Raw genomic sequence first — 22610 nt, 5'->3', positions numbered from 1 at the left:
ACATTTTGTAGGATGTTTTACAGTTGGTGTATATGATACTTCTCTTGGGATTAGATTGGGTTTATAAATTTCTCATAAAATGTCATAAAGGTAAAATGTCCTTTTTATGACATTTTTATTTAAAAAAATCATATAAAAAGTTCACCTGGTTCTGAGGTCAAAACTCTAAAACTAGAACCTTGAGAGTAGTTTCACTTTCATTCCATTCTCCTTCCTAGTCTTTTCTCCTTTCTGTAAAGAGGAATATTTTTAAAATTAATTTTTGGCCTATTCTTTTAATTTTTTAAAATATTGGGAAACACACACAAAGACACACACAAACACATGCATAATCTCCTGCTCTCCTTTTCTTACGTAAAAGGTAATGTTAGTCCATGTTGCTAACTCCTATATCATACTTTTTCTTTAGGATGACTTGTAACAATGACTGTTCTAATAATGGCTACTTGTATTCAACACATTTTGTGCTTTAAGGTTAATATTTTCTAACAAATATATGGTTTCTTTTTTATTCCCAGATATTTTCCAATTTATCCCTGGATGAACGTTGCCTTTCTGCATCGTTGGTTTGCAAGTATTGGCGTGACCTTTGTTTAGATTTCCAGTTTTGGAAGCAGCTGGATCTTAGTAGTCGTCAGCAGGTATATATAATTTAATTTAAAGAAACACTCAGTTTGGTCAATTCAAAAAATATCTTCATTCCTTTTCAGAGATCACTTCTTTCATGTTATAGTTTCTCAAGATAGTTCAAATGACTATAATCTATAATTCTGTGCTTTAGTATTATTTGTTTGTGAATTAAAGTACAGCTAGTTTCTTGTGGTCAAGAATATGTTTTTTAGTGTGGAATGGTAATTTTGGGTTGCTTCTTAATCCTCTTTATTTTATTCCTGTTTGTCTTTGCCTTTTTTCATTCCTCTTTAAAAAAACTTTCCCTTTTTGGAAGGGTCATATCATGAATATTAATTTAATAATAGAAAATTATGGCAAACGTTTAGATAGTACTTCCAATGTGCCATGTACTGTTGTACATGCTTTATACTTATTAATTTTATCTTCCCATTAACCTCATAGGTTGAGACTGCTATTATCCTTATTTTTTAAATATATTTTATTTATTTATTTATTTATTTATTTTTAGAGAGAGGGGAAGGTAGAGAGAAAGAGAGAGACATTGAACGAGTGCCTCTCATACCCACCCAACTGTGACTGAACTCACAACCCAGGCATGTGCCCTGATTGGGAATTGAACTGGCAACCTTTTGCTTCACAGAATGATGTCCAACAACTGAGCCACAGCATTCAGGGCTTATTATCCCTATTAATATATTATTATTACAACATTAATAATACTGATCTTATACTACTATTATAGAGAAGAAATGGAAACAAAAACAGCTAACTTATTTTGTTTTCATTTTACTTTAGATGAATTTTTTAATCCTCCCGATTTGCCTGGCTATCCTACATGTTTATATACTGTCATAAATTAGGGGAAAAAAGATAGAATTAGTTGTGTTTTATTGCAAACAGTTTGCAATTCTTCCTTTGAACTTGGTTGTCAATATTTGGCATTAGAAATATATAAAAATATCCACTAAGAATAGGATTTTAGTAGAGTACTAAAACTACTCTAAATTCTTTTATGATTTGGTTAGAGTGGTTTGCTGGTAAATGTGTAACAACTGGCTTTCAAAAACAAATGAGCAAATAAAAGGCCCTGATGTGTAATGTTTGCCAGTTTCTGTGGTACAGATACTCCCACTGTAGCTAATTTCAAGCTCCCAATGTGATGTCACTGAATGTAGCGATGTCACTGATTTGGAAAGAGGTACACATTATGGGTATTGCGAGTTGGTATAAGCCAACTCCAACATACCACTATTAGTATATGTGCTTGTGTGTTTAACATATATACTTCAAACAAAATGAGGAAGGTTTCTTCCATGGGTTAGTGTAGTAATGTAAAATAATCCATTGGCTCTTTACTACAATACTCTTGTATGTCTGAGCTATTTGTTACAAACTCAGATTGAAAACAGGTTTCCCCTCTTCTGGTAGTTAGATTTGGAGATGAAAAATACATAAAAAGAGTTCAAGGAACCCAAGACAAAGAGCAAATATATATTTTATTATAACACAGTTCTTGTTATGCCTCAATATTAAGTAGAAAAGTTTTCTTTCAATTGGGGTTTTCATGTTATAACCTAATTATATTGTTTATTGGGGAAACTTGAATAAAACAATAGAAAATACATTTCTACATTTAGCAAAAGTTTAATTTTGCTTTTCTCTCTCATAGGTTACTGATGAATTATTGGAAAAAATTGCATCAAGAAGTCAAAATATAATTGAAATCAACATTTCTGATTGTCGAAGTATGTCTGATACTGGTGTGTGTGTTCTAGCATTTAAATGTCCTGGACTTCTTAGGTACACAGCCTACAGGTGTAAACAGCTTTCTGACACTTCTATTATTGCGGTTGCCTCTCACTGCCCTTTACTTCAGAAAGTTCATGTGGGCAACCAGGACAAACTAACTGATGAAGGACTCAAACAGGTAAATTTTAACATCTATAAAGTGATTTAACTCATATTAACTAAAAATGTTTCCTTGTAGCAACACTTTAAAAGATTGTTATGTAAAAAATAATGCCCAGCCTAAATGAAGTCATGTTTTTAATGTATCCATGAATATTTGTTTGGGTTGGTGAGCTAGTGTGCCACTGGTAAAATCAATAAATTAACTTGTGTTTTGCAGTGAGTGCCTGAACTTCTGTGACCAAACATTTAATTAATTTATTCTTTTGTTACTTAAATTTTGTACCAGATTTTGCTTTAGATAACAATACTATGCAGTTTGGATCAGCATGAAGTCTGAAAAATCAACTTTTAATTTCTCTTTATGTTACTAAATAATGTGGTTACATGCTTTAAATACTTGTTTCAAGGCATAAATGAAAGTCAGAGTTAGAGAGTATAAAATGAAGAAAAAGGTGGTATCATCCATATTTAGCACAATAATTGGATTAAAAATAGTATCTCATGTATTTTATGTTTGATCCACTTTCTTTGGAGATGGTATTTAAGGTTTCTTGTCACAGAGTTTATTATTCATTCAATGAGTATTGAGTTGGATTATATGGGCCAGATCCTGGATTTGTGAATATTTTGAGTATTAGGTAATATTCCTACTATTATACTAGGTACTTTTTGTATTTTTGCATTTAGGTCTTGAAATAACTTTGTGACATAATTGATCTCAAACTCATTTTGTAAAGGAAGAAATCAGGGCTTAGAGAGATTAATGAGTTTGCCTAGTACTTAGCAGATAGTTGAGTTGAGATTGAAGCCTGTATTCTCCAAAGCCACTATTGTCTTTCCACGTTTCCAGGCCAATAGACTGCACTCTTCTAGACCTTGAATAAAGGAGCCTGCTCCAGGGGGGCAGAGGCCATGCACATTTACCAGTCTACCTACAGTATCCTCAGCCAACACTTTTTGAAAGAAAAAAATTAATAAATAATTCCATTCAAGAACTTTGTCAGGATTAATGTTTAAATTTAAAATTGGGATGCAGTCTAAACTCCTCTGGGTTCAATAAAACCAGAGTGTCAGTAAAGTCCCAGATTTAAAATAAATCTGATCTGAGAAGAAGTTAGAAATAAAATGAAGATCCCTACATTTAAAGATTACATATGAATTAACTGAGAATTTTGAGGACTAATTTGATAAATCTTCCATAGAATGTGAAATATTTGGAATTAATTTTTGATAGATTAGATGTTGCTTCAGATTTGCATGGTGTCTGAATTATGAATTATAATTCAGATCAGGTTGCAGGGATTGTTTTTTTTTCCTTTCTTGTTACTAAAAACTGACAAATGTTTTGGAATGATACAATTTTTTTGATAATTCTTTTAAATGTATTCCAATGTAACCACTATAATTTTGATTGACTTAGCAACTACTACGTGAATTTGTTCTTTTGAGTTGAAAAAAGTAGTTATGTAAAGTATTGTATTTGCAGTTCCAATGGATCTAAAATTTAATACTTTAATAATTGCATTCTACTTAATGATGTTTCTCCAACTTATGGTGAAGCACCTAAAAGTCAGGCTGTTTTTGGCCAAACACTATGTTTTTGTTTGTTTTTTGTTTTTGTAAAATTCCACCTTGAAACCTTGGTATTTTTATTTTCAAAAAATAATGGGCAAATTGTACCAGTGGAATGTATTTCTATATACTCATCTCAAAATATAATAATGTATTATGGGGAAAAACAGCTAGTTAAGAATAATAGGCTATTTCAGTTTTTCTAGAATTTTATTACCATCTGGACCTTGCCAGCAAATGAAAGAAAGCAGTAGCCAAAGTATTTAAGAAATCTAAGAAACTGTATCTTTATGTTAATATTTTATGTGATTTATATTTTATTTTAGCAGCATGACACTTCAATACAATTCATGACCTCTGTAGAAATTTCTGAAATAGTCACTATAGGCATCTTCTCAAATTATTAATAAAATGGTACAAAATAAATGTTGCTTTAGTAAATTTCAGTTTTGCTACATTATGAGCTTTTAGGCCTTTTAAAAATAAATATTTAGAATGATATCAACAAAATGGCAGAGTAAGGTGCTCCAAACTTCCATTCCCCCACAGAAACATGGAGAGAAACAGGCAGAAACTGTTAGAACCAACTTTGAGAAAATGGTCAGTGTTTGACAGAAACCAAGCAAATGCTGAACCAAGAAAATGCCAAGTAAAATGTGATGGGAAGGCTTCGTGGCATTTTTTTTCTTGTCAGTGCTCTCTACCTTCCCCAGCTTGGCACAGGTTTGAACAGCAGCTTACATTCCCCATGTGGGACCAAGGTGCCTGGTTCCAGAGGCAGAAAAGTGGACTTTATTTACAATTACTGTATTTGTGTATTCTAACCTTCCTGGAGCTTCCTGAAGAACTGGTACAAGGCACTCAGATCTAGGGGACTGGATTTAAAATTAAAAATGTCTGTGCTTCAAGGGACATTCTTAATGGAGTGAACAGAAAACCCACAAAATAAGAGAAATAGTGAAAATCATATATATGATAAGGATTTAATACCCATAAGGTGAAGAACTCCTGTACTCAACAAAACAAATAAACCAGAAAACCCACCAAAAACTCAATAAGAAATGGGCAAAATGCTTGAATAGACATCCAAAGAATATGTATAAATGGTTAACAAGCACAGGAAAAGATGCTCAACATATTAGTTATCAGAGAATTGCAAATCAAAAACCATAATGAGATAAACATTTCATACCTACTCTGATGGATATGAAAAAAGTGAAAACAAAAACCAAAACCAGAAAATAAAGTATTTCTTTGGATGTGAAGAAACTGGAACCCTTGTAAATTGCTGGTGAGGATGTATCCAGTGGTGCACCTGATTTGGAAAATAGTTTGTGTTTCCTTAAAGATTAAACATAGAACTATCATCTGAACCAACAATTCTTCCATACACACACGCACGCACACGCACACACACACATTCACTAATTGCCATAGCAACATATTCATAATGGATGAGAGGTGGAAGCAATCCAAATGTCTATTAAGAGGTGATGAATATATAAAATGTTATATGTGCAATGAAATGTATTAAGCCATATAATGGAATGAAATGCTGTTACATGATGCCATATGAATGAACCTTGAAACATGCAAATTAAGTAGGCCAGACCCAAAGAACATTGTATGTAGAATATTGTATGATTCTACTTATATCAAATATGTAGCAGAAGCAAATTCCATAGAGACAGAACATAGAGGTTTTCAGGACCAGCAGAAATGGGGAATGGTTATTTGATACAGAATTTGTGTTTGGGATGATGGAAAAGTTTTGGCAGTGGATAGTGAGTGGTGATGGTTGCATAACACCAAAAATGTAATTAATGGTTCTGCATTATATACCTAAAGATGGTTAAAATGGCAAATTTACATTATAATATTTTACCATAGTAATGGAAAATAACATATATTTTTTAGATGCTGAATTTCTGTAAGATAAGGGAAACTGTCAGTCTCACCTAATCGTCTTTACATGTTCCAGTGATATTCAGTTAACTAGGTAAAGGGCAGTTATGTAATCTTTATTGAGCATCTACCATGTGTCAGGCACAGTTTACATATTCTAAACCATATATTCCTGTTTAATTTCTCTATTGATTCACAATCACTCTGTGAGTTAGGTATTATTCCCTTTTTATAGATGAGAAGCAATTACAGAGAAGTTATAAGTAATTTTCCAAGGTAAAGTTGTGATAGCGCTGAAGTCATATCCAGGGATGACTAGAGTTCACTCAGTACCCTTAGCTCATTCCCTTCCTTTTCAGATGGCATGACCTCATTTTGTCCCTGTAATGATAATTGATGTTTACAGTGAGACTGAGAAACTAGAAAAGCCTTCCTTATCAAAATGTGTTTTATTTAGGTAGTTTAAGAATGTCTTAAGTCTTCTCTTTTTAAATTAGCATCACAGCAAAGGGAAAAAATCTTTTGAGTGTTCTTCATATGATAGGTATTGTATTGTGGGCTTTCATGTATATTATCCAATTTACTCTTCACCCCAACACTGATGTGGTATTTCAAGGTGAAAAATAGGATCTCTTAGAAGTTAAGTAACTTGCTCAAGTGTGATTCTGCTTGGTCTCCAAAGCCTAGATATCACACCTAGGATTTCAAGCTGGGATGTCCAATTATTAGAGAAAATATTATCCACATATAATTGTATAGAGCTTTCATTTAATGTCAAGAAGGCTTGCTTTTTTTCTGGAATTTTTTGCTATAACACTTTTAAATATTTCTTCTTTAAAAAGCATTAAAAAGGATTTTATTTATTTCTAAACAGGTCTCTAGACATGTCTCTAGACTGAGGGGAAGGGAGGGATAAAGAGAAGGGGAGAAACATCAATGTGTGGTTACCTTTCGCGCGACCCCCACCAGGGACCCCGGCCTGCAACCCAGGTGTGTGCCCCAACTGGGAATCAAACCAGTGACCCTTTGGCTCACAGGCTAGAGCTCAATCCACTGAGCTGCCACCAGCCGGGCTAAAAGCATTTTTTAATTGTATGTTTTCTACTACCACTTACCTCTTTTCCTCCATTATGTCCTCTTCTACCTTACCCACTCCCACTCCCTTGCAATCACCACACTGTTAAGCACTTTTAAAATATTCCCTTCACATGAATCCTAATGAATAGTATCCCAATAGCTTCCTTCTTACCCATTAATAATAATTAATAATGATATATAACATTTACTAAGTACTTCTATATGCCTTGCAGTTTGCTAATAATCATTTCTACTTGCATTGTTAAAAAAAAACTTTTTTTTTCCTCACCCAACGACAGTTTTTTTCATTGCTTTTAGAGAGAAAGGAAGGGAGGGAGAGAGAGAAAACATTGATGTGAGAGAGAAACATCAATCAGTTGTCTTCTCATATGTACCCTGACCAGGGATTGAACCTGCAACCTGGGTATGTGCCCTGACCAGAAATCGAATCCATGACCTTTTGGTCCACAACTGAGCCACACTGGCCCAGGCACATTATTGTGTTAATATTCTCAATCCAAGGAGGCATAAGAGACATTGTTATAATTCAGTGTAAGTCTTTTCACCTGAACGGGCCTGAGAATGGAAGTCAGTTAGTTAATTGAAGTCACTTAAATTATGGAATCACAAAAATCAATATGTGTTGTAACATGTAATTTGAAAAACTATGTAAATGTAGATTCGTTGATGAGTTTTGTGATACAAGGTTAAGGCTGTTTTTTGGATTAAGAGATGGCTAGAGTTTGACTTTACTACTGTGCTTAAAACTATCACCATGAGGTGGCATTCATGATTTTCAGTTCTTTTTTCATTGGAGGGGAACAGGCACATAAAACTATTATGAAACAGTAAGAGTGCAGCAGCTTGTAGAATATGATTTTCCCATATTTTATATGTTATAGTTGTCTTATCCAAAATTAATTCCATAAACAGTTTTTTTATTAGGTTGTTTTCATGGAATGCAAAATATTAAATCTACTAGACCTATAGTAAGGCCTTTCTTTTCCCTTTCATTCAAATCAGCTTATTTAATATTTATTTAATTAATTAATTATTTAGTTATTTACTAAAAATAAACTGATTACACTTATTTAATCAGTTACAATTAAATTACATTTATAGAAGACAGAATGGGTTGCACTCTGTCTTCTGAGTATACAACAAAACTTTTCGGTGCCAGGCAGAAAGCTGCATATTACCCAGATGGAGAACCTCTGCTGAATTTGTAAGCAGCACCAGAAAGTGTTTGCTTTCTCCCAGTTTCCATGTCAAGATTCCATGTATCTGCCTCTAGTACATGGGTTTATTTTGCCATACCATCCTACCTCCTTAAACAAACTGAATCTTCCCCCAACCATGACCACTGAGCCAAAGTAAAGACAATCTGATCATTTATACTGATATTTCTCTAAAATGTGATTATCAAACTAGGAACATAGATATTAGGTCATGACTAATCATTCATCAATGCATATATTTAGAGAAAAATAGAAAGAAATACAAAATACATAAGGGCAAATTAAATATCCTTCTCCTACTGAACTTCAGCTTTTAGCCTGAATCACTTCTTCACCTAACCTGTCTTTCTTATTTGCAAAAACAACTTTTTACTTTCTTAGATGAAGTTTCCAATGTCCACAAATCCCTTTCTCTGCTTTAGGGCTTCTGATGGTTCTGGGATCACCGACCTATAACTATTTACTTACATTCACTAGAGAAAAGACATTCTATATCGTTGCTTCTCTGAATAGACTGACATATTTAAACTGGCCAGCTGGACTTCCAGAGGAAATCTGGCTTTAGACTTGCAGAAGTGACCTTCCTTTCTTTTCTTTTTTTCTGCTTAGACAAGGAAAGAGCAAGAAGACAATGGCAAGCCCTGACAGACACTAATATATCCGATAGGGCAGAAACTTCTCCCAGTAGTCAGGGTACCTGTCACTCATTCAGGCTGACTTCCTCTCCTCCCTGCCTCTTGGGGTACCCCAGTGTGGTATTTATTGAGGAGGCAGTTTGCACAGACTTCTCCAGGCCAGCACTATCTGACAGAAATATATTGATGGTTACATGTTATGTAAAACTTTATTGTAGCCACATAAAAAAGTAAAAGATCAGACTTCTGGTCAAGATGGAGGCATAGGTAGATACACTGTGCCTCCTTGCACAACCAAAAGAAGGACAGCAACAAATTTAAAAACAAAAATCAACAAGAATTGAGGGAAATTGGAACTGTATGGAAGTCTGACAACCAAGGAGTTAAAAGAAAACATTCATCGAGACTGGTAGGAGGGGTGGAGACAGACAGCCAGGGAGAAGATTACTCACAGCAAGGTGGCAGCTGGTGGACCAGGCCATCTTACATTTGTATGTGGATAAACCGGGAGGGACAACTGGTTAGTGAGACAGACCACGCAACCCATGGTTCCAGCATGGGGAAATAAAGACTCAAAACCTCTGACTGAAAAATCTGGGGGGGTTGTGGTGGTCGGAGAAACTCCCAGCCTCACAGGAGAGTTCCTGGAGAGACCCACAGAGTCCTAGAACATACACAAACCCACCCACCCAGGAATCAGCACTAGAAGGGCCCAATTTTCTTGTGGGTGGTGGAGGAAGTGACTGAAGGCTGTCTGAGAGCTGAGCAAGTGGCATGGTTCCCTCTCAGACTCCTCCTCCACTACAGCATCATGACACAGTGATGTGGGTTGCCTGGCCCTGGTGAATACCTAAGGCTCCACCCCTTATTGTATAACAGGTGCACAGAGACCAAAAAAAAAAAAAAAGGCCCAAGTGAAAGAACAGATAAAAGCTCTGGAAAAAATACAACTAAGCAATGAAGAGATAGGCAACCTATCAGATGCAGAGTTCAAAACACTGGTAATCAGGTTGCTCACAGAAATGGTTGAGTGTGGTTGCAAAGTAGAGGAAAAGTGAAGGCTATGAAAAGTGAAATAAAGGAAAATGCACAGGGAACCAACAGTGATGGAAGGAAACCAGGACTCATATCAATGGTTTGGACCAGAAGGAAGAAATAAACATTCAACTAAAACAGGGTGAAGAAAGAATAATTTTAAAAAATGAGGAGACACTTAGGAACCTCTGGGACAGAGGTTTTAACATTCCAACATCTGAATCATAGGGGTGCCAGAAGAAGAGCAAGAAATTGAAAACTTATTTGAAAATGTAATGAAAGAGAACTTCCCTAAGCTGGCAAAAGAAATAGACTTGCAAGAAGTCCAGGAAGCTCAGAGAGTCACTAAGAAGTTGGATCCAAGGAAGCATACACCAAGGCATATCATAATTACATTATACAAGATTAAAGATAAGGAGAGAATCTTAAAAGCAGCAAGAGAAAAGGAGATAGTTACCTACAAAGGAGTACCCCATAAGACTATCGGCTGATTTCTCATGAGAAACCTTGCAGGCAAGAAGGGGCTGGAAAATATTCAAAGTCATGAAAGGCAAGGGCCTACATCCAAGATAACTTTACCCAGCAAAGCTATCATTTAGAGTGGAAGGTCAGATCAAGTGCTTCCCAGGTAAGGTCAAGTTAAAGGAGTTCATCATCACCAAGCCCTTATTATATGAAATGTTAGAGGGACTTATCTAAGAAAAAGAAGATGATCAAGACTGTGAACAATAAAATGGCAACAAACTCACAACTATCAACTGAATCTAAAGAAAAAAAAACGAACAAACTAAGTGAACAACTAGAACAAGAATAGAATCACAGAACTGGAGATCACAGGGAGGGTTATCTGTGGGGAGGGGGAATGGGGGAAAAGGTACAAGGAATAAGAAACATAAATGGTAGGTACAAAATAGACAGGAGGGTTAAGAATAGTATAGGAAATGGGGAAGCCAAAAAACTATAGGTACGACCCATGGACATGAACTAAGGCTGGGGGTAATGCTGGAGGGAGGCGGGGTTGCAGGATAGAGGTGAATCAAGGGGAGAAAAAAATGGGGCAGTCATAATAGCATAATCAATAAAATATATTTTTAAAATATTCTAAAAAGTAAAGGTCAACAGGTAAATTGATTTTAATACTATATATATAATATAATACATTCAAAATAAAATATATTTCCATATAATCAATATAAAAATATTAACAATCTATTTTAGATACTTTTCTTCTTACTAAGCATAATTTACATTTATAACATACCAAATATAGATTTTCTTTTTTATGGGGAGTAGTTGAAGTGTATGATTTTTTTCCTTTAACTGTATTCTGTTTTATATTTTATTAGTTTTCTTTTTATTTTAAATATATTTTATTGATTATGCTACTACATTTGTCCCAATTTTCCCCCTTTGCATCCGCTACTAGGTATGTCCTATTCCCTTCATTGATCCCCCTCTTGGTTCACGTCCATGGGTCATGCATATAAGTTCTTTGCTTCTCCATTTCCTATACCTGTGTCTATTTTGTCCCTACCAATTTGTACTTATTACTCCTTATATCTTTTCCCCCAATCTCTCCCTTCCCCTCCAAATGATAACCCTTCAAATGAATCTCCATATCTATGGTCTGTTTCTGTTGTTGCTTGTTTGCTTAGTTTTTTTTTTTAAGATTCAGTTGTGAATTGTGAGTTTTTTTTTATATATTTTTTGATTATGCTATTACAGTTGTCCCATTTCCCCCCTTCTCTCCCCTCTCCTCTGTACCCCCTCCCACCACATTTCCCCCTTTAGTTCATGTCCATGTGTCATACTTAGGAGTTCTTTAGCTTCTACATTTCCCGTACTATTCTTGCCCTCCCCCTATCTATTTTCAACCTACCATTCTATCTACTTATCCTCTATACCTTTTCCCCCTCTCTCCTCCTCCCACCCCCCTGCTGCTACACCCTCCATGTGCCCTCCAGGTCTGTGGTTCTGTTCCTGTTCTAATTGTTTACTTAGTTTCTTTTGGTTTTGCTTTAAGGTGGTGTTGTTAATATTTGTGGAGTTTGCTGTCCTTTTACTATACATGTCTTTACTTTATCTTCTTTCTTAGATAAGTCCCTTTAAGCATTTCATAAAATAAGGGCTTGGTGATTGGATGAACTCCTTTAACTTGACCTTATCTGAGAAGCACTTTTTCTGCCCTTTCCATTCTAAATGAGAGCTTTGCTGGATAGAGCAATCTGGGATGTAGGTCCTTGTCTTCATGACTTGGAATATTTCTTTCCAGCCCCTTCTTGCCTGTAAGGTCTCTTTGGAGAAATCATCTGACAGTCTGATTGGAAACTCCTTTGTAGGTACTGTCCCCTTTCTCTTACTGCTTCTAGGATTCTCTCCTTCGTTTTACCTTGGCTAATGTAATTATGATGTGCCTTGTGTGTTTCTTCTTCTTGGGTCCAACTTCTTTGGGGCTCGCTGAGCTTCTTGGATTTCATTGGAAGACTGTTCCCTTTGCCAGATTGGGGAAGTTCTCCTTTATTATTTGTTCAAAATTACATTGTGCTCAATCTGTTGCTTTTCCCCTTCCAATTCTGGTACCCCTAATAATTCGGATATTGGAACGTTTAAAGGTGTCCGGATGCTCTTAATCTTTTCCTCGATTTTTTGAATTCCTTATTTCATCATGCTTTCCTGCTTGGTTGATTCTATCTTCCTTCTGATCCACTGTATTGTTTTGAACTCAGATTCCTTCCTTTCACTATTGGGCTCTCCTCTGCGTATCTTCCTTGCAATCTCTTTTTATGGTAACCTGCATTCTTTCAATCTAAATTGCGCCCCAAATCAACCAATTCCATGAGCTTTCTGATCACCAGTGTTTTGAACTGCGCATCTGATAGGTTGGCTAATTCTTGGTGGCTCCAAAGCATGAGTCCTGGGGGACTGATCTGCTCTGTTGAAAACTATTGTTCCCCACTGTCTCTCCGTTTTTTTTTGCCCCGGTCTGTTTGCTCTTGTTATGGTGGGGGGCGGAGCCGTAGGTGTTCCTGGGTGCTGGGCACCCAGTCCGCTAGATTGTGACGTTATATGGGGGGGCAGGGCAGGAGCGGGAGCGGGGATGGGGCAGGAGCGGGGGATGGGAGAAAACAATGGCGATAGTTCCGTTCTCCTGGACTCAGACCCTTCTCCTGGCTCCCGGCGCGAGTTCTGCCCTGGTCCACAACGCTCCCCTCTGGGTTCGGCCAGCTGCAGCTTGCGTACTCGGGATCACCGCTGTGTTCTTGCGCCCTGGATGACTGTCCTCTCTGATTTTGCGCCAAACTTTTCCCCGACCTCCGCGCACCGCTGACTGGAGCCAGCCCCGCGCCCGCAACCGCGCGTCTTCTCCGACCATTCCAGATGACGCTCTACTTCAACTTCTTGGCTGCCCCAACTGCCATTCAGATAATCCTCTGCCGGAGCGGGGTGTTATTCTGAGCTGTAAATTAATTGTTGTAAATTATTGTTGTTCTAATCTTGGTTGTGCGAGGAGATACGGTGCCTCCACCTATTCCTCCATCTTGCCGAAGTCCAGTTGTGAATTTTTTGCTATTTTAATATTCATGGTTTTGATCTCTTTTTTCTTATATAGTTCCCTTTAACATTTCATATAATAATGGTTTGGTGCTTATCTGCCCTTCCATTCTAAATGATAGCTTTGCTGGATAGACGAATCTAGGTTGTAGATCCTTGCTTTCATTGCTTTGAATACTTGTTTGCTAGTCCCTTTAGCCTGCAAAGTTCTTTTGAGAAATCAGCTGACAGTCTTATGAGAACTCCTTTGTAGGTAAAGTGTCTGCTTTTCTCTTGCTGCTTTTAAGAGTCTCTCTTTATCTTTAACTTTTGGCTCTTTTAAAAAAAGATTTTATTTATTTATTTCAGAGAGGGTAGAGAGAGAGAGAGAGAGAAAGAAACATCAATGTGTGGTTGCTGGGGGTCTCATGGCCTGCAACCCAGGCATGTACCCTGACTGGGAATCGAACCTGTGACACTTGGTTTGCAGCCCGAGCTCAATCCACTGAGCTACGCCAGCCAGGCAACTTTTGGATTTTTTAATTATGGTGTGTCTTTGTGTGGTCCTCTTTGGGTCCAACCTGTTTGGGGCTGTCTGTGCTTACTGGACTTGTATGTCTATTCCTTCACCAAATTAGGGAAGTTTTGTTTCATTGTTTTTTCAAATGTGCGTTCAATTTTTTGCTCTTTTGGCACTCCAATGATTCAAATGTTGGTACGTTAGAGATGTCTCAGAGGCTTGTACTATCCTCGTTTTTTTTTGAATTTTTTTCTTGTTCTCATTCAATGTTTTTTTTTCTTTCTTGTTGGGTTCCCTATACATTTTTTTCTTTAAATGTTAATGTAGCCTTCATTTCTGCTTGGGGTATTTTATGCTTTTGCAGTACCATTGATTTTGAGCACCTTGATAACCAGGTGTTTGAAACTCTAAATCTGATAGATTGCTTATCTCCATTTCATTTAGTTTCTTTCCTGGAGTTCTGGTTTTTTGATTTGGGCTATATTTCTTTGTCCTCCTCATTTTGCAGCCTCCCTGTGTTTGTTTCTGTGTATTAGGTAGAGCTGCTTTGAACTCCATGTCTTAGTAGCGTGGCCTATTGTAGAAAGGGCACCTGTAAATTTTGTGGGGGTGGAACCTTAGGTAATAGCCAGGGCTGGGCAACCTGTTGCACCACTTGTGGATCTCTGTGGAGGAGGGCTCGGAGAGGTGAGAATTCCACTGCCTGGCCTCTGGAAATTGCCCAGGAGGAAGCTGTCTCCCAGCACTGGCCCTGTTTTCCAGTTTACCTTACTTTCTCCCCTTCTCCCTAAGAAGAAGTGCTGAAGTGTAGCACAAGTGTATACTACTTGTGCCCTTCCAGCTATTGGCCTGGTGCTGAATCCTAGAGGGTGTGGGTCTGCATGAGTCCTAAGTTGGTTGCAGGCCCTTTAAGGAGGAGTCTCTTGGGAATCCTGCAGCTTCTTCTGCCACTGCAGCCCCTACTGCCAGAAGTTATGGGGATTTATTTTCCTGGTGCTGGAAACCTAGGCTGCTGGTCTGGTCTGGGGCTAGGATCCCTTGCTCCTGAGGTATACCCTCCCAGTTTTTATCCACCACTTGAATGTGGGACAGCCTGTTCTGCCACCTCTCCATGCCTCTCTGCCCCTCCTACCTGTCTGGGTGAATGTGGCTTTAAATCCTTGGTTGTCAGACGTTCATAGAGCTCCATTTTCTCATGAATCTGGGCGATATTTGTTTTGAAGCTTAGTTGTCATGTTTGCTATAGGTGTGTGCAGAGGTGAAGTATGTTTACTTATGCCTCCATCTTAACGCAGTTATTTAATATTTAATGTAATTATGTTATAATTAAGCTGGAAAAAAAAACAAATTTGGAAATTAACATCACTGTTATTTGGTAGTTTTTGCCCCCTGAAGTTTTTTGACATTTGCTATTAATATGTCAATTTTTTTTTGGTAAAATATACATAAAATTTGTCATTTTAGCCAGTTTAAGTGTATAATTCACTGACATTAAGTACATTAATATGTTGTAGAACCATTACCAATATCTATTTCCAGAAAATACACCATTTCAAATGGTAACTACATATCAGGAATTACTTCCTATTTCCCTGGCCTTTTTCCTCTATTCTCTAGTAAATTGTATTCTAATTTCTATCTCTGTGAATTCTAGGCCTATTCTGTGTACGTCATGTGAGTGGAATCATACATATCAATTCTTTTGCATCTGCCTCATTTCCACTTAACATAATGTCTTAAGGTTCATCTATGTCGTAGCATAAAATCAGTGTCTCATTTTTTCTTATGGCTTAATAATTATTCTGTTTTATATATAAACCACATTTTTCCCTATTCATTTGTTGATGGAGACTTGATGGCTTCCTATATTTTAAAGTACATGGCAAAAGTTTTAATCACAGTATTTGTTTTGTTGAAACTTTAGTAATAAGTAACAAAGGTTTTCATGTATTGGTGCTAAATTAGCATTTTTTGCTGGTTTCCTAAAAAAATTAAATATCTTTTCAGTGTATAATAGATTCATCAAATGATTATTCTGTGTATGTTGGGAATTTTCATTTAATCTGATTTTAAATTATATACCATGCCAATACAATATAAAAAGTAGTATTGGCACATATTTGGCAGCTTATGTAGCATTTTCATTGTATTGACTGGAATTGCCTTAAATAAGGAAAAATTGAACGATACAAGTCTAGGAAAAATGTTAAAATTGAGTCCTTAAAGTAGGTTGGGTTAGTGGCAGTTTTGAAAAATTTGCTTTGCTTTGTTCCATATCTCATAGTCTATACTACTCTACTACACACGATGAAATGAATAAGTCAAATTGTAAAACTTTTGTTTTTTATAATTTTACAAACATGAGCAATTAACATGTGTGAATTTACTAGAAGATATGGATTGGGTTTTATTCACTGTCTTTTTTGCATGTCTGTAATAGTTACAGTGGTGACAGATTGGGAATGGAAAGTGAGAGGAACAGGTTTCTTCTTCTACTGAAGGTGGCATACCTGCTATTTTAAAAATCTTTCGTAGTACTGATTTTGAGCATCTTTCATGTGTTACTGGAAGACCAATTCTGGTTTTATCCCAGTGGGTCCCATGTTGTAAATTTCAGTTGTGTAGCTTTTTTGTTGATTGAAATTTACTCTTCTTAAGGAGTTTGTTTTATTATAAAAAACCCCCAGTAACAACAGATGGCTTCTTAAACAGATTCTCTTTTGTAGATTCTCAAGGGTATTGTGCAAAATTTAATTAAAATTTGAGGTGCTGGGAAAATCACCTCCCAATATTTATAGAAACCATTTGAAAAATACCTTTGGATTTTTTTGAGTAAATTTGCAAATAATCTTGAGTAATTATTGTAAAGAAGAAAAGAATGACTCAAGATATTTTCTATTTATTTACTCTAGTTTATTTACAGCTAATTACTGCTAAAAATGAAACATGGCCTAATGGGTGGATGGACTGGCTTCTTTTATAAAGATTTTATTTATTTATTTTTAGAGAGAGGAGAGTGGCAGGGAGAAAGAGAAGGAGACAAAACATCAATGTCAATAGGTTGCTTCTCTCATGCCCCTAAATGGGGACCTGGCCCGCAACCAAGGCATATGCCCTGACTGGGAATTGAACCAGAGACCTTTTGGTTTGCAGTCCAGCACTCTGTCCAGTGAGCACACCAGCCAGGGTTGAACTGGCTTTTTTAAGTGAAGTGGCTACCAACACACTTTTCATTAAATGTTTTCCTCAGGATTGACTGGTGAGTGCCCTTGACACATTGTTCTTCTTGAGTTAGTAGAGGCTTTCTATTATCAGTCATCTGACTTGTACTTTTCCTAGGGAACTAGGCTAGTACTGATAAAACTTAAGAACATCTTAAATGACATAGTAGGGTTCTATGTTTAGGTTACCCATTTATTTGGGTGAAGAATGAGAATTAGATTGTAGGGTGTGAAGTTACAAGTAGTGATGAAGTCTAGGCTGGGTATGAATGGAGAGGTGCTGTTGGAGCTGAAATTCCACATGGTTGATAACCTTCATTACTGGAAGGGCCCTAGGGCAGCTGGTTTCCCAATATCTACCAAGGTCAGTGGAGATAAACATCCAATCAACATCATCCAGATAGGTATTATTACCTGATGATTACTAACATTCAGAGTGTTCTTTGGTAGGATAGAAAGTATTCCAGAGGTAATTTGGGGTGTTTGTAGGTTCTTTAGGTACTGATGTTTGGCTAGGATAAAATGAGGTTGAATTATTTATTTTATATAGGAGGAGATTAGTTTACAATTTGGGGTTTCCTACCCTGGCTCTGGTTTCTGCAGAGGGAAGTTGCTCTAGCTCCTTTCTGTTCTGGCAAGTTGTGATTCTGTGTATTCACTGTGTTTGTCTCTCCACTTTTGTGGGAGTGGTGTTCCCTGTAACCTTATTTTCTGATGGATATAAGAAGAAATGTTGATTTTTTAGTATGTTTAGCTTTTTATTTATTGTTAGGATGGAGTAGTAGTTTATAAGTTCTTTACATGCTGGTCTGGAATCCAGATCTTGATTTCTTTTTTTTTTTAAGAGTTTATTTATTTTTAGAGGGGAAGGGAGAAAGAGAAGGAGAGAAACATCAATGTGCGGTTTGCCTCTTGAGCACCCCCTGCTGGGGAACTGACCTGTAACCTAGGCATGTGTCCTGACTGGGAATTGAACCAGTGACCCTTGGTTCACAGGCGGGCACTCAATCACTGAGCCACACAAGCCAGGGCTGATTTATTTTTAAAAGCATTGCAGTTACAGAATTATCATCTTGATCTTGCTTACACTGTTTTATGCTTTAGTATGATAGATCATTGAAAAGTCCAAGGTCTTTCCCAAACTCCTTTAACTTGGATGGCCTAGACGAGCTCTCCTCCAGGCCTGGTTCTTACCCTGTGGTACCACCTGTTTGGTGTCCCAGCTGGATCCAGGGAGCTTAATCAAGATTTGTCCATTTTGGCCCTGAGCAGTGTAACTTGGTTGGGGCATTGTCCCACAAAGTGAAAGGTCACTGGTTTGATTCCCAGTTAGGCACATGCCGGGTTGTGGTTTGGTGCCGGTTTGGGTCATGTATGAGAGCAGCTGATCAAAGTTTCTCTCTTAAATCGATGTTTCTTTCCCTTCCCCTCTCTCTAAAACTAAGTAATAAAATCTTAAAAAAAAGATCTTTCTATTTGGCAGGGCAGACCTACAATGTCTTTAGTACTCTCTTCCTGAGTAGAGAATGCTGCATTTAGAAGTATACTACTATTGCTACTATTGCTGCTGTTTTTTAGACAACTAATTGTGTTAATTCAGGGCATGTTGACAGGGATATTCATATAGGCTTGGTTGATGCCCCATGAATGTTTTTTTTTTTTGTGGATGATGGACATATGGTGCATCATCGATAGATTTGAACATCAGCAAATGTGGGAAATATACTGGGTGGAATGATTGACTCTGTAGTGCCTGGAGAGTCTGGAACATTAGCACATTTGTGGTTGGGATAATGGTGATTAGTGCAGATAGGCACTGATGCATATGGAGTCTTACCTGTTATATCCTATGAATTTATCTAAAACAACATCAGTTTCTGCAATGAGACTAATGACAGTAATTATAATTATAAGTGACATAATTTTTCTTAATAAGTTGCTTGGGTTCCCATGCTGCTGATGTATGTTGAGGCCAGCCATGTGGTCCTTTTCTGTGTATGGCTACTCTCGTGGCCCCTACCTCTGTGGAAAGTTGTTTGTTTGTAGGTAAAGCCACCAAAACCACTTGCTAAGGTCAAAACATGATGTAATCTGCTTAAGTCTTTCTCCCAGGCTGCAGCAGTATGACTTGACCTTTCTTAACATGAGATTCTACCAAGCTGTCTTCCCTCACTGACGTCTAAGACCCTACAGAATATCTTACTCCATGCCTTTTATATAGCTTCTATTTTTTTTAAAAATTATTTATTTATTTTTAGAGAGAGGGAAGGGAGGAAGAAGAAACATCAGTGCATGAGAGATACATGGATCTGTTGCCTCTCCCGTGCTCCCAGCTGAGGACCTGTCCTGAAACCCAGGCATGTGCCCTGGACCCAGTATCAAACTGGCAACCTTTTGGTTCGAAGGCTGGCATTCAATCCGCTGAGCCCACACCAGCCAGGGCTGATTCCAGTTCTATTTCTCAATGAACCTGGATGGTGCCTTAAGTATTGAGGTCTCTTTATTGCCTAGGATCTGATCAAATTGACAAATAAGATAAAAGAACAGTGACAGAGGAAAAGAATCAACTTTATTACTAAGACAGGATAGATAGGAAAATGTTGCTTAGTAATAGAGTTAAGTGAGTTTGCTGATTCAGTGCTAAAGTTTGGCTGTCTGACTCTCTTATTGTCAGGTAGGCCAGCCCAGAAGAGGGGCTGCCTATGTAGAAGTAGAGATTGCTTGCTTCCTGTGGGCAGTTTGTTCCCAAGATGAAGAAGAGTAGAAATTAGCTGAACAGTACAGTTTATTAAGCACAAACTAACCAGTGAAAAGACCAGGATTAGATTAATCTATCTTCCTCCAGAAGAAGGAAGTAGTAGGAGAGAAGCATTTTCCTTCCATGTTTATATTTTCTTCATTTATTCATTGTAGAACATCTGTACTGATTCCTTGCTACGGAAATTGAGCATTTAGCTCACTTATCCTCGTTCCCTGTTTCCTTTCCTCTCATCTTCCCAACATAATTCTATTATAATTTTGGTTAAATAAGTATTCAGTGTTTACATTTTACAATTGTGTACCTATCTTTTTCTCTATAGAATTTTGTTTTATTGAAATTATCAAGTGTCTTTCCTCCCCTTCAGTTTATTTTAATTTTTTTTGTCCTTGTCTTTTGTTAACCCAAATACAATGACTTGTCTTTTCATTTTGTTTTTGAAGCAATAGGTCAGACCAGCTTTTGCCGCGATAATGTTTGTCACAGTGGCTGGTATACGAATTTCAGCACCACATTCCATCTGAAGGCGCTCCAATGAAGGCAGCTGATTTTGCCATTATCCACTTGTAGTATTTCAGAACAGCCAGTTTAACCTTCTTTTTTGTATACTTATTCCTTTCAGAGTGGTGTGAGACTTCTTCCTTATCTTTAGCACCACCATGACGTTTTAGTACAAGATGAAGAGGGAATGCCTTTTGAATGTTGTAGTTGGACAAACTACGTCTATCTGCCAGTTGCTTGTCAGCAAAGATCAGCCTCTGCTGATCAGGAGGAATTCCTTCCTTACCCCTGGATCTTGGTCCTTACATTTTATATTGTATCTGAGGGTTCAACCTCAAGAGGGATGGTCTTCCTTGTAAGGATTTTCACGAAAATCTGCATCTTGTGGTGATTCCACCACAGATAGCAGATTGGAAAAAGCCTGTTAATTTTTGTAGGTTTAACACTAAGGAGTGAAAAGCTTTTCCTCAGTTGTATTAGTATATCTCTATGTAGATGCTTCATCAAAATTTATCTTTTAAAGCATAATTTCCTGGCATAGTCTGAAGGCTTCATGATAGACTTCTTGTATATAAAGACTCTTACATTAGTGGTCATTTAGTATCTCAGCCTTCACCATTATCCTTAAGACATTCCTCATCTTCCTGTTTTATTAGACATATTCAGATGTCATGTCATCTTTCTCTTGATACATTGTCATGTTTTGTTCAGCACAGACTCTAAAAGTTTCTTGATAAAGAATATCTGGGAGGTAAATCTTTAAGAAGTTACATGTCTGAAATGTCTCCTTTTTACCCTCACATTTAATTCATAGTCTGAATACTGAGTATAGAACCTAAGTGTGAAATAATTTTCCTGTAGAATTTGATAGCATTGACCTATTGTTTTCTTTCAGTGTTGTTAATAAGTTTGATGCCTTTTAAAAAAATCTTTATTCTTTGTATGAAATGTATTGCTTTCTGAAAGTCTGTAGAAGTTTTTTTATACTCATAATTCTGAAATTTTATGATGGTTTGCCTTGCCAAGGGTCTATTTTTTGTCCTTGTGCTGAATGCATGAGTCAGCCCTTTCAGTCTGGATGTCTGTAGTCTTTGATCCTGGAACATTTTATAGAATTAATGTTTTGAATCTTCCCTATTCACTGTATAAGCTTTCACATTATGCCCACCTCTTCAGCAATGTGCTTTTGCTCTCAGGTATGAATGGTGTATCCTAGTCCGAAGACCCAGTGTTTTTCCCTCCCCAGTGAACTGCAGGCTTTTACTATGGTAGAAGAGTGTCAAGGTCGGGCTGTGCAGTAATGGGAGGTGATCTGAATACTTAATAACCCTAAAGCAGACTTTCAAGAATCCTGTGTTTTTAGCACCAACCTCACCCTCATGGCCAGACATTTGTGAGTCTATTGGCAGTTCTGTAGGGATTATCAGGTTGTTTCTGTGCCTCCCCCATAATTGGCTTTGGATCCAGCTTTCTCAGGTTTAAGTAATGTGTCATTGTACGTTTGCTCTAGAAGTACATGCGCCTTTTAATGCATTATAAGACCTGGTAGTGGATCTAAGGAACATGATGGATACTGATGAATAAAAATGGTATTTCATTGTTTGTGCAACAGCAGTAATATTATATGAAATTGTCTTTGATTTCTGTTGTTTACCAAGTCCCGTGTACTGCTAATACTGTTTTTTTTCCCCTTACATAAATAGGTGACAGGCTAAAGTTGATTTAGAGGATAGTATGAAAATAAAAGTGTACTTTTTTTCTCATTCACTCTGAATTCTACCCACGGACCCAATTTAGAACTTCTGAATTAACTGAACATTATGAGACCATAATCATGGTCTCCTATATTTGTCCACATTTTTCAAAGTAGTTTCTAGGGTGTGTAACCTGATCAACCTTCATTCATTCAGCCAATATTTACTGAGTATCAGTTAAGTGTACGACACTGGACTGGCATCAGGGATACATTAGTTAACACAACAAACTTTTATCTTCATGGAGTTTCTATATCTAGTGGAATATATAGTTGGTTATAGTGTAGCCTATATTAAAATATATAGTTTATATATATCA

The 22610-nt window shown here is 37.0% G+C and overlaps 1 protein-coding gene across 3 annotated transcripts in view; it reads left to right on the top strand.

Moving 5' to 3' along the window:
* Positions 1-22610, top strand: part of FBXL17 (F-box and leucine rich repeat protein 17) — a 476470-nt gene that overhangs the window by 14763 nt on the left and 439097 nt on the right. For all 3 annotated transcript variants that reach the window (XM_028532156.2, XM_036020633.1, XM_036020634.1), the window contains exons 2-3: positions 519-641; positions 2303-2560. In XM_028532156.2, the coding sequence (XP_028387957.1) occupies positions 519-641; positions 2303-2560 (381 nt within the window). The remainder of the gene's footprint in view (positions 1-518; positions 642-2302; positions 2561-22610) is intronic.

The sequence above is a fragment of the Phyllostomus discolor genome, chromosome 3 (genome assembly GCF_004126475.2).
Source record: "Phyllostomus discolor isolate MPI-MPIP mPhyDis1 chromosome 3, mPhyDis1.pri.v3, whole genome shotgun sequence".
NCBI classification, from domain to species: domain Eukaryota; kingdom Metazoa; phylum Chordata; class Mammalia; order Chiroptera; family Phyllostomidae; genus Phyllostomus; species Phyllostomus discolor.
This window is presented reverse-complemented; position numbering and strand designations above follow the sequence as displayed.